Source organism: Siphateles boraxobius, unplaced genomic scaffold, assembly GCF_051911475.1.
Source record: "Siphateles boraxobius isolate OS27281-9 unplaced genomic scaffold, OSU_SipBor_1 7, whole genome shotgun sequence".
Lineage (NCBI taxonomy): Eukaryota > Metazoa > Chordata > Actinopteri > Cypriniformes > Leuciscidae > Siphateles > Siphateles boraxobius.
The window spans coordinates 16,405,440-16,417,849 of NW_027509197.1; the positions used below are offsets into that span (position 1 = coordinate 16,405,440).

General features: G+C 44.9%; 1 protein-coding gene across 1 annotated transcript; it reads left to right on the forward strand.

Annotated features, from left to right (window-relative positions):
- The first annotated feature begins 5,153 nt into the window (after nucleotides 1-5,153).
- Nucleotides 5,154-12,051, forward strand: LOC143723331 (uncharacterized). Its single transcript, XM_077215589.1, has 2 exons — nucleotides 5,154-5,214; nucleotides 5,458-12,051. The coding sequence occupies exon 2, from the start codon at nucleotides 5,654-5,656 to the stop codon at nucleotides 11,522-11,524; it is 5,871 nt and encodes a 1,956-aa protein (XP_077071704.1). The 5' UTR covers nucleotides 5,154-5,214; nucleotides 5,458-5,653; the 3' UTR covers nucleotides 11,525-12,051.
- The last annotated feature ends 359 nt before the right edge of the window (nucleotides 12,052-12,410 follow it).

A 12,410-nucleotide genomic window follows, 5' to 3' on the forward strand; every position in this document is an offset into this window, starting at 1 on the left:
TCCTACTCACATGATCCTCCTTTCCACTATCCGTAAATGATCCTTGGCTATAAGTTTTCTTTCTTTTCCGCTTTGCTATTCTACTCCATTCATTCCCTCCAACACTCCCGCTACATGATTCATCCTCCATTTCCGGGTCGCTACCAGAGCTACCGTCATTTCCTGCCATCAGTGCTCCAGTCACAGTCCAGTGTTGCCAACCGCCCCCTCGAAAGAATGGTTCGTTTGAGTCAAATCTTTTCCGACAACATATCTCTCTCTCTCTCTCCGGGGAAACCTCGTTTTGAAACAGCTTTCAAAAATGCGCGGTAACTGTTGAGCGGCGTAGTTGTACGTCACGTACATAGCCTAACGTTATTTTTAGTAAGGCCGTGATAGGCTGTTACAGTGTAGATTCCCATCAATCAAATGAAATCACGCCATTGTTTCTTTATATTTTTAACTTTTTTAATGATAAAGAATGTAACACAAAATTAGCAGCTATGATAATATTAAAATTAAATTATCTGTGCCTCAAGTGGGGGGGCACAAGCATTTTTTGGGGCGGGCCCGGCCCCCTATGGCCCGCCCATAGCGTCGGGTCTGTGGGCGGAGCTTAGGTGGTTGCAGAACGATCCCTCTGGCCGCTTCCCTAACGTTAGTTTGCAAGTTTTGTTAGCTTGTTTTTTAACAATGACTTGAGAAAATCCGATTTTATCTTAATGTGCAAGGTCACTCACTGTCCAGAACCGCGATTGTTATTTGCAAAAGTTAATTTTAACAGACGGAACCAGATTGGCTGACCCGTACACGCTCAGGCAATGGATGGACGATCTGACAGGATTAACGTTAACGCTAGGCTCAGTCCTACACCTATCCGATAGAGAAACCGAGCGTAAAGACATACTGGGGTCATATAAATCTTTAGATGCCTATAACTATGTGATGAATGGTCATGTACAAGACTTGTGTGGTACGATCCGCAGTTCTGCCTAGCCAGCGCCAAGAAGACGTCAATGTAAAGAGTGACATTACGGTGCAATTTTAATGATGTGAATATTTTCTAGAAATAAAAATTCCAGATACAGCATATTCATTTTTCATTGATTCTTGCATCCAACAACACAACAAGATAACATTTAATAATAATAATAATAGTAATTTAAGCTCCTTATTATGTAGCCGAATCTGTGCTGGTTTGTATTGGCCGCCTGCAGTTTTCCCTTTGTTTTGCCTCCAGCTAGCGCCGTGACGTAATTGTGACGTCGGCTCGAAATTGGTCTATAGCTGCATAGCCTACATGAGAATGCTTGACGCGCTGCCACAGCTCATGATGCACAAGGGAACGTCTGCCAATTCCACAATCTGCGTTAAAACGTATACTTTTTAAAATTAAAATAACTTTTAATATTTAAAAACAGACATTTTCAAATACTAACCTTCGTGCCTATGTAGCTTGTATTCTGCAGACAAATAATGTAATTCACCAAAAGGGTTTTTTCATGTTCAAAATGGTTGTAGTATGTTCTAGACTGGCTTACTACAGGTGAAATTGTCCCAATACCTCCCTTCATGTAGCCTATTTACAGTAAACAATTACTTTTTTATAAAAAAAATACTGTAATTCACCAAAAGGGTTTTTGGGACTACAGATCAATAATGCAAAATCTCATCTGACTATCACTAGGAACTAGGGTTGTGCCGATAGACGATAGTATCGTGTATTGACGATAGTCTGAGATTTTGCCGATGGCAGATGCCTTTGACGATATCAATACGATAATTAACTCGTTTTACCATGAACGTATTAAATTATTAATAGTAGTAGTATTATTATAAAGCTAGTATTGTAATTAAATTAATATTAGGAACTACAATTAATCTGCCTTGCCTAAATTCATAACGACATCACCGCATAGCCTAAAGGCTGATTTATACTTCTGCGTCGGACCTACGCCGGAGCCTCTACGCCGTAGACTACGCATTGGTTTTAATTTATACTTCTGTGTCGTTGTCCGCGTTGACGCACGCAGAGATAGCATGTGAAACCCGAGGGAGCGGTTTGAGCAGACCAATCAAATCGCTTGCGTCCGCGTAGAATTGACGCGTTGTTACATTTTTGGAGAGGTGCACGTCAGGGTACGCTGAAGGGTACGCGCGCTACGCACAGCCTACGGCGTAAGTTCGACGCAGAAGTATAAATTGGGCTTAAGTTCGACGCAGAAGTATAAATTGGGCTTAACACTTGCGACAACACCGACACACGCTTATGAGGACTCCTCTAAGAAAATGTTTTTAAAACAGAACGAAAAACTAGGCCTACATCCCACATCAAAATGGAATTGCAAGGTGATCCATTCACAAATTGTCAAGAGTGCTTGTTTTAACAGACGCACGCATATCTTATACAGACCCAAGATGAAAACGGCATCGTTGTTCATCAGTATTTTGTTTCCATAGCACATTAACAAAATGTTTAATGACACTAATAACACTAAAAACAATACAATTAAATATTTATAATAATAATAATATCAGTAAAATTATATAGGCCAGTCTTTAGTTCACGAACACAGCACAACTCTGCCATCTATGAAAATCAAAAGCAGCTTCAAACACTTGTTTAAGAAGAAATATTCTTCTAATTTTTTACTGTCATCATATAGGTCCACAAGAGAAATATTAATCCAGTAAATTAAAGCTGCAGTAGGGAGTTTTGAGAAAATGTTGACTTAGCCTGAAAATTTGAACAAGCACAACTTACAGGTCCAACCCCCTTGCTCTCTGCTACGCTACAGCCCTCCCTCCACAGCTCCTCCCCCACAGCGGAGCATGCTGTGAACACGCAGGCTAGTAAGCAGGACCACCGATGACGGCGGATTATAAACAGTTATGGAACATTCACTAATAGGGACGAAACATCAACAATATGCTTTACATTGACTATGGCCTGCCCATACTTTGACTACAAACTTGGTCCTCAAATCATTATGTATTTTGCAATACATGTAACTTTATACGGTTGCACTCTTTCTATAAGTTATAAATAGCTACTAAGATAACGTTAAAGGATTAGTTCACTTTTAAAAAAACTTTTGCTGATAATTTACTCACCCCCATGTCATCCAAGATGTCCATGACTTTCTTTCTTCAGTCGAAAAGAAATTAAGGTTTTTGATGAAAACATTCCAGGCTTTTTCTCCATATAATGGACTTCAATAGGACACAAACGTTTCAAGGACCAAATGACAGTTTCAGCGCAGCTTCAAAGGGCTTTAAACGATACCAGACGATGAATAAGGGTCTTATCTAGCGAAACGATCGGTCATTTCAAAAATAAATAAAAGACTTTAAGTTTTATAAGCACAAATGCTCGCCTTGCTCTGTTCTGTGATGCACGTTCGTGATCCTGTTTGAACTCGTTCATCCAAATGAACGAATCTTTTTTCGAGTCATTTCGTTCGTTGAATGAACGAAATGACTCCGAAAAAGACTTGTTCAAAATGAACAAATCTTTTTTCCGAGTCATTTCGTTCGTTGAATGAACGAAATGACTCGAAAAAAGATTCATTCATTTGGATGAACGAGTTCGAACAGGAGAGTCAAGAACACGGTACGCGCTCGCGCTGTCCAAGAGAGGGGTGATCAGCGCGTACACGAGCGTGATTGACACTGGTAAGACATTCCACCTGGCTCTGATTGGTTGTTTCCGACCGGGAGCGGTGTATTTCTGCAAATGGCAGTAGGACCACAGGGAGGAGCTAGAGGAGCCTGATTTTTTTCACAGATTATCTGTCTCATATTCTACTTTCAGGACATAATGACAGTTTTAACAAATATTTGTTTACAAATGTTACCTACTAGAACTTTAAGATAGTCGCCGTCGTCTCTGAGAGAACGCGCCGTTAATGCAGCAACAGATGCTGAAAGCTCGATCAGTTTCTACTTTCACTTTCAGAGAATGAGTGCGTTTACATGCACGTTCCAACACGATTATTCTCAATAAACTGACAATGCATGTGGTCATGTAAACGCATTAACCTGTTTTCCTTTATCGGAGTCAAGTCATAAGTTTAAGTATAAACCGATCGGCTCAGCTAGATTTCTGCCCCTTACTCTGATTTTTCCCGGCATTTTAAACCCGCGTTCTTTGGGCTTATTGAAGTGCGCATATTGTGAAGTGCATCCAGACAGAGAGAGCACTGGTGGGAGGACATATATGCAAACTCTGACTCTTTCTTGACCTTAGAAATTATTAAAACGTGTTTTCATCTCGTGCAGAAGTACAGTCAAAATGCTGCATCTGTAACGGCATGAGAGGATCATGTGTGTCCGTCAATTTCCCGCTGACATGTTGAAATACTCGAGTCAGATACAATATGCAGATACAGATACAGTTTTTACCTCACTATCAGGGCTGGACTGGGACTGAAAATCGGCCCTGGCATTTTGGCACAGACTGGCCCACTACATATGATCATAAACACCACCCATCTTTGCACGCCCTTGAATATGTTCAACTCCTATTCATTAAAACCACTAATGGCATTCAATGAGTGAGTAGGAACGAGTGAGAGTTAACAGATGAAATAAGTACAAAATTGTAATTTATTAATACAATTGAACTATACTCCGCAGCGATGCATCAAAAAACAAGCTATAAGCTGCACTGGTATTGCAATACCAGTGTTTCCCACAGGATCTTTGGTAAAACTGTGGTGGGTGGACCTCTGTCCCTCTAGGGGGGTTCGGGGGCATGCCCCCCCCTAAGAAAATTGTGTGCATTTTAATGTTAAATTCATCAATCTGGTGCACTTTGAATGTTAAAAATTAAAAGGTCCAACCCATTTTTAGTGTGCAAATTAAACACAGAAAAAAAAAACTCTTTTAGTATAAAACTATATTTACTATATTACACTACTACATAATAATAGTTATAATTAATCTCAAGACAGTAGCCTAATAGCCATATATTGTAAAACAAATGCACTGAAAAATAAAGAAAACTTTCATAATTAGTTTTGTACTAATTTATAAAATTGAAAGAGATAAGCATGTGCAAAAGGACCAAGTGATGTGAACCTGGACAGAGCATGTACAGCGAGTGTTTCTTTCAGACCACGCCCCTTTTCTGACATGTTGCGACATGCCCTGGCTTGCAGAGAACAGCATTCAGTTTAGTTTCAGTTTCTAAGTTAAGCGTCTGGTTGTGTTCGTGTGCGTCAGTGACCACAAGTAAGTTACAATTATATTATATAGACAAGTTAATATTAGTTATTTATGGTCGAGCTTAAAGTTAGTGACAGCCTTTATCTCTGTTGTATCTGTAGCTTGTATGGCATTCTTATTGTAGTTCACATTTCAGGACATGTTTAGCACTGTTTATTTAATGTTTAATCACTGTTTAATGACTAGGGAGAGTATTAGCCTCAATTGTGTTATGTTAGTTAACGTCAATGTTTATTTCCTTTTCTTTAGAACCACACCTACACTGTAAAGTATATACTGAATAGTGCCTGTGCATCTGTATTCCGAAAGTGTATATATTAAACCATTCAACAAGTATTCCTGCCTTCCGTGTCCTGACTAGACACCCCATATTGGTGACTAATTTTCGTAACCAGTAGAGCCCCATTACAATTTATGGTCCTTCGAGCCGGATAGAGTCAACGATATGGCAACCAGTAAAGAAGGAATCAGCCTCCCTGTTTCACCTGTGCGCCCCAAACGCTCAGTGCAACGCCCAAGATATCTGGAGGATTTCTTAGTCGAATATACAGACCAACATAGCTTAGCGCAGATGCACAGGCACGAAGAGGAGAGGGAGTTACTCAGTCCTGCTAGAAGCATATCTTCAATGCAGAAAGCAAATGAAGCCATTGTTCATCAGGCTTTGGAGACAGCGCGGCAACAGAGTGAAACGGCCAAGAAACAAACAGAGCTTTTGGAGTTTTTCCTGCAGCACCATTCCCCTCAGACCTCAGCTCAGTGGTCAAGGAGGTCATCACGGCATCAGACCCCAGTACGCCAACTCTACCCAGACAGAGGAGGTGAACCACAGCCTTCCCCAGCCGTTGCTCCTCACCGTCACAGAACTGAGGATCAGCCAAGCGTAACTGCAGACCTTACCCATCAACTAGAACAAATGACACTTCCTCCGCCTCTTAGCCGAGTCATTCAACCCCCTAAGCACACGCTCGATCTACGCTATGACGTTCAGGCTATCAAGCAGGATACTGAACATTATCCACCAGCTCACCTTCAGCCCAGCCATCCCAAAGGGTCACCCCAGGGCCTACAGCATTCAGTAGACTTTTTAAGAAATGCCTCATTATATAACTCAATCACATCCTACCCTATATCAAGTAATTGTAAGTCCAGCGCAGTTGCAACTGGCAACCAGCATGAGGAAAGTAGAGAGCCTCAGTTGGGAAATCCACATCTGGTGCCACCTGAGCCTCATCTCTATCTCCCACATGTGGCTCCTCCCAGATCGCTACATGTAAATCCAGCTGTCGATCAGATGATGCCCCTACCTGTGCACCGGTCAATACATCAGCCACCTTATGTACCCCAACCTTTCTACCAGGGGACCCCAGCCATGTTGAGCCATTATCCCTCCACCGGGTATCAGCATGCACCCCCTAATATAGAAGGCCCAACATTTCCTGACTTCACCAAGGAAGATAGAGCTCAATATGTGGAGCTACGCCTTTCCCTTAGCATACTCCTTCATCCTTCTCAGTCCGAGCATTACAAGTATGCCATATTGCTGAAGCATGTCAAGGTGCCACAAGCACATCGCCTTGTGCTAGCTCATGCAGAGTCTAATATGCCCTACTCTGAAGCTCTGAAAGCACTGGATGAACGCTATGGACGTCCATATCAGTTTGTGCTGAAGGAGATAGAGGATATGGAACGCCTACCCATCATCAGAGATGATAGGGCTCTCGATGAGTTCTCCATCAGAGTGCAGTCGCTTGTCGGGATGCTGAAAGCTCTCAGAGGTGAAGGCCATGAAGAACTCCACTGCGGCTCAAATGTGAAGCGCCTTCTAAGCAGGCTTCCCAAGCACCAGCAAGAGCGATTTTGTCGTCAACAGTATAGGAAGGACCCTGATAAATTGAAGCTAACGCTTACTGACTTTTCAGAGTGGCTGAAGGCAGAAGTCAGATGCCTGAACATTGAGCCCTCACTTCAAGCTCACAGTGATAGGGACAGGAGAGAATTCAAGCAGCAGAAGTCCAAGGTTAAGATCACTACTGTTATGCATGGGACAGGCAGTTCCAGTATCCATCCAGCCGACACGCCCTCCCAAGCGGCTCATTCTATCCGAACCCAAGTGAAGGGTAAGATATACTGCCCTTACTGCGAGGCAGAACACTACCTCAGCCAATGTGAGAGTTTTGCTAAGCTTACCAAAGCAGAGATGGTGGACTGGATTAAAGTCAAGAGAAGGTGCTGGAGATGCGGACGTTCTCACCTAGCCTCTGCCTGTGACCTCAAGAAACCGTGTCGCCTTTGTAAGTCTAAGCACCTTTCTGTTCTACATGAGGTCAACCAGAGGAGTGAGAACGAGCCCACCATCATGTCGACAGCAGAGACTCATTACCTGGATCTGCCAAATAGATATAGCCAGGTGCTGTTAAAGATTGTTAGAGTCAATTTGCAATACCAGGATAAAGTGCTCGACACTTATGCAGTATTGGATGATGGGTCTGAGAGAACCATCCTGCTTTCATCTGCAGCACGTCGCCTGGGAGTACAGGGTCAGGCAGAAGACCTCACACTCCGTACTATCCGCCAAGATATCAAGATACTGTCAGGCTCACGTGTGTCCTTTACAATCACTCCAGCTTCCCAACCAACAAAGAGCTTCTCCATTCAAGGCGCATTCACAGGTGAACACCTCGGCCTCTCTCAGTACAGCTACCCAGTTACCCAACTCCAGAAAAGATATCAGCATCTACGAGGTCTGGCAATCCCACCCATCGATGGAGCTCAGCCAACCCTCCTGATTGGATCGGATAATGCTGATCTGATCGTTCCAATTGAGCCAGTGCATCTGGGTCCCCCTGGTGGTCCTGCAGCAGTCAAGACTAAGCTCGGTTGGACACTCCAAGGCCCAGCAAAATACCTGCAACAACAGCTTCCCACCACACAGTGTTTGTTCACTACAGTTTCCTCCCCTTCTGTTGAGCTGTTCAGTCAAGTTGAACGGTTGTGGCAGTTAGATACACTGCCTTTCAAAAGTGAGAGGTTGGTGACCAGATCCAGACAGGACAAGTACTCAGTGGACCTATTAGAGGCCGAGACTATCCGTGTAGAAGTAAACGGAGTGCATCGGTACGCTACACCCCTTCTACGAGTTCCGAACATGCCCAAGCTGCAAGTTTCAAAGGAAGTTGTGATGAAGAACCTGCGAAACACAGAGAAGAGGTTAGTACAAGACCTACTGCGTGCATCTACCTACCAGGAGGAGATCAAGAAACTGGAGATTGCTGGGTACGCCACCAAGATTGACTCCTGCGAGGCGGACTCATCAGAGGAGTCTTGGTTTCTGCCCCACCACATGGTCAGGCACAATGGCAAGGAACGGATTGTTTTCAACTGCAGCTTCCAGCTTGGCAGACAAAGTCTAAATAACTACCTGCTCCCTGGTCCAGCCTTAGGACCCTCACTTCTTGGAGTCCTCTTACGCTTCAGAGAGCATCGAGTTGCAGTAAGTGGAGACATTAAAGGGATGTTTCACCAGGTCCGCCTGCTGGATAGAGACAAGCCCTTGCTGAGGTTCCTTTGGAGGGATCTAAAGACGGACGAACAACCATCAGTCTACCAGTGGGAGGTCCTACCGTTCGGGACGACGTGCAGTCCCTGTTGCGCGATCTTTGCTCTCCAGAAACACGTCACTGAGTCAAGTCAACCAGGGGAAAATGTCCGCCACAGTATAGGAAAGTGCTTCTACGTCGATAACTGCCTGCAGAGTCTACCCACCGTAGTAGAAGCCAGTAACCTTGTGACGAGACTTAGAACCCTTCTAGCTTCAGGTGGCTTCGATATTCGCCAGTGGGCCAGTAACCAGCCAGAGGTGATTTGCAACCTGCCTAAGGAGGCCAAGTCTGACAACAGTGAAAGATGGGTTTCTCAGACGCATGGTGAAGCTCAAGAGATGACGCTAGGCCTCAGTTGGCACTTCATAGAGGACACACTCCATTACAGGCATCGCCCGGTTGCCCCAAGCAAGACAACCATGCGAAATATCTATAAGATACTAGCAAGCCAGTATGATCCCCTAGGTTATATCCTGCCCTTCACCACAAGGGCCAAAGTTTTAGTCCAGAGACTATGGGCTAAAGACCGCGATTGGGACGACCCAAACTTACCTGTCGACCTCCTGCAAGCCTGGACTACATGGGAAGAAGAGCTCCCTCAGCTCCCTACGGTCAGTCTCTCTCGGAGCTACTTCCCACTGGACGTGGATGTAAGTGTCATCAACCTCGAGCTTCACATCTTTTGTGATGCATCAGAGTCCGCCTATGGGTCAGTTGCTTACCTACGTGGTGAGGATCCTTATGGCCAAGTCCATGTAGCCTTTGTGCTGGCACGCTCAAGAGTGGCACCGAAGAAACAACAGTCAATGCCGCGGCTTGAGCTCTGTGCCGCACTTACTGGAGCTCAGCTTGCCCAGATGATCCAGAGAGAGCTAACCCTTCAGTTGGGGAACATAGTGCTGTGGTCTGACTCCACCACAGTACTTACCTGGATACAGTCAGAGTCCTGCAGATACAAGGTGTTTGTAGGGACTCGTGTATCTGAGATTCAGGAGCTGACGGATCACCGGTCATGGAGGTATGTGGACACACAGAATAACCCTGCAGATCCTATCACAAGAGGGATGACACTATCCAACCTAGCCAAGCCGAACCAGTTCAGCCAAGGTCCTGCCTTCCTCCGGCTACCACGTGAGAGTTGGCCAGCTACAAATTCATTCGTGGAGGTCCCAGATGAAACAGAGATGAAGAGGTCTGCGTTCTGTGGATTCATGTCAGCCATTACTGCACCAGAGATCCCAGCCGCTGAAGACCACTCTACCTTTGAAGATCTCCTTGAGGCAACAAGTAGGTCACTGCATGGGGCGGCCTTACAGACGAGCGCCCTCAGTGCAGATGACTACGGAGAAGCAGAACTCCGAATCCTTCAGAGAGCACAATATGATAGCTTTCCAGACGAAGTTAAGTGCCTAAAAGCAGGGAAAGCACTTCCATCTAGCAGTCGGCTCTTGTCACTTGCTCCAGAGTATGACGTCTCTAGGGGCCTTATCCGAGTAGGTGGTAGGTTGCGCCGTTCTACTAGTCTGGAAGAAGATGTAATACACCCAATTGTGCTAGAACCTAAGCACCATATTACTAAACTTATCATACGACAGTATGACAACAAGTTACTCCATTCTGGATCGGAGAGGGTCTTTGCAGAGCTCCGACACAAGTTTTGGATCCTCCAAGGCCGCGAAGCTGTGCGTCGTCATCAGAGATCCTGCGTGGAGTGCCAGAAATGGAGAGCAAAGCCTGCTATTCCTAAAATGGCAGATCTGCCCCCTTGTCGTCTCCGCCTCCTGAAGCCTCCATTTTATTCAACAGGAGTAGATTGCTTTGGCCCGTTCCAGGTCAAGCGAGGTCGGAGTACGGAAAAGAGATGGGGAATTGTTTTTAAGTGTATGACCACCAGGTGCATTCACCTAGATGTGCTGCCCAACATGGATACCGACTCGTTCCTCGTGTCACTCAGAAGGTTCGTGGCTAGACGGGGAACTCCCTTCGAGCTTCTCTCTGACTGTGGGACCAACTTCCGCGGAGGGGCGCACGAGCTCAAAGCAAGTTTTGAGGCCATGTGCGAAGAGCTGCAAATCAAGTTGGTTAAGCACCAGATACGTTTCCAGTTCAATCCACCAAATGCACCTCACTTTGGTGGAGCCTCGGAGCGGGAAGTCAGATCCATTAAGGCTGCACTCTATGTCACTCTGGGAGCACAGACAGTGACCGAAGAAGTCTTGCAGACAGTTCTGATTGAGGTAGAAGGAATCCTCAACTCCAAGCCACTGGGCTACGTGTCGACAGATGTAGCCGATGCAGATCCTGTAACTCCCAACTACCTCCTCATGGGGCGTCCTGACTCTTCGCTTCCTCAAGTGGTGTACCTTGAGTCTGAGATTCTCAATCGGAGAAGATGGCGACACAGTCAGGTGTTAGCTGACCAGTTTTGGACCCATTTCATACGGAGCTACTTACCTTTCTTGCAGTCAAGGCAGAAATGGGTAAAGGACACAGAGAATCTCACTGTTGGTACAGTGGTGATGGTAATAGACCAAAGGTTACCTCGTGCATTGTGGCCCGTGGGAAGAGTCACGAAGACCATTAGGAGTGTCGATGGTAAAGTGAGGACTGCTGAGGTGCAGGTGGAAGAGAGAACCTACACCAGACCGGTGGCCAAGCTCATTGAGCTGCCGGCCATCCCGGATAATGCTCCCGACAACAGCTCCTGTGGATAGTTGAGCCTTTCCAGGAGATAATTCACACCGTGAATTATGGGGCGGCTGTGCAAAAGGACCAAGTGATGTGAACCTGGACAGAGCATGTACAGCGAGTGTTTCCTTCAGACCACGCCCCTTTTCTGACATGTTGCGACATGCCCTGGCTTGCAGAGAACGGCATTCAGTTTAGTTTCAGTTTCTAAGTTAAGCGTCTGGTTGTGTCAGTGACCACAAGTAAGTTACAATTATATTATATAGACAAGTTAATATTAGTTATTTATGGTCGAGCTTAAAGTTAGTGACAGCCTTTATCTCTGTTGTATCTGTAGCTTGTATGGCATTCTTATTGTAGTTCACATTTCAGGACATGTTTAGCACTGTTTATTTAAATGACTAGGGAGAGTATTAGCCTCAATTGTGTTATGTTAGTTAACGTCAATGTTTATTTCCTTTTCTTTAGAACCACACCTACACTGTAAAGTATATACTGAATAGTGCCTGTGCATCTGTATTCCGAAAGTGTATATATTAAACCATTCAACAAGTATTCCTGCCTTCCGTGTCCTGACTAGACACCCCATATTGGTGACTAATTTTCGTAACCAGTAGAGCCCCATTACAAAGCACATGATCTTTTATTTTGACGGAAACTGCATCAAGCTTTTATTTTGGCGGAAAACATGGATACAAACGCGTCTCATTAAACTTCTAGTAAATTGCTGTAATCGTCAACAATGCAGATGTGGAAATAATGCGTAACTTGGTAATGGGTTCCTACACTCATAGCCAAAGTGTTTTAAAAAGTAGTTCTGCTTACCACAGACTCTACACTTTCTCATCTCTCTCCTGATCCTCCTCACTATCCTCCTCATCAGGCACTGGAGCTGATGAAGGTCCTGCTGCT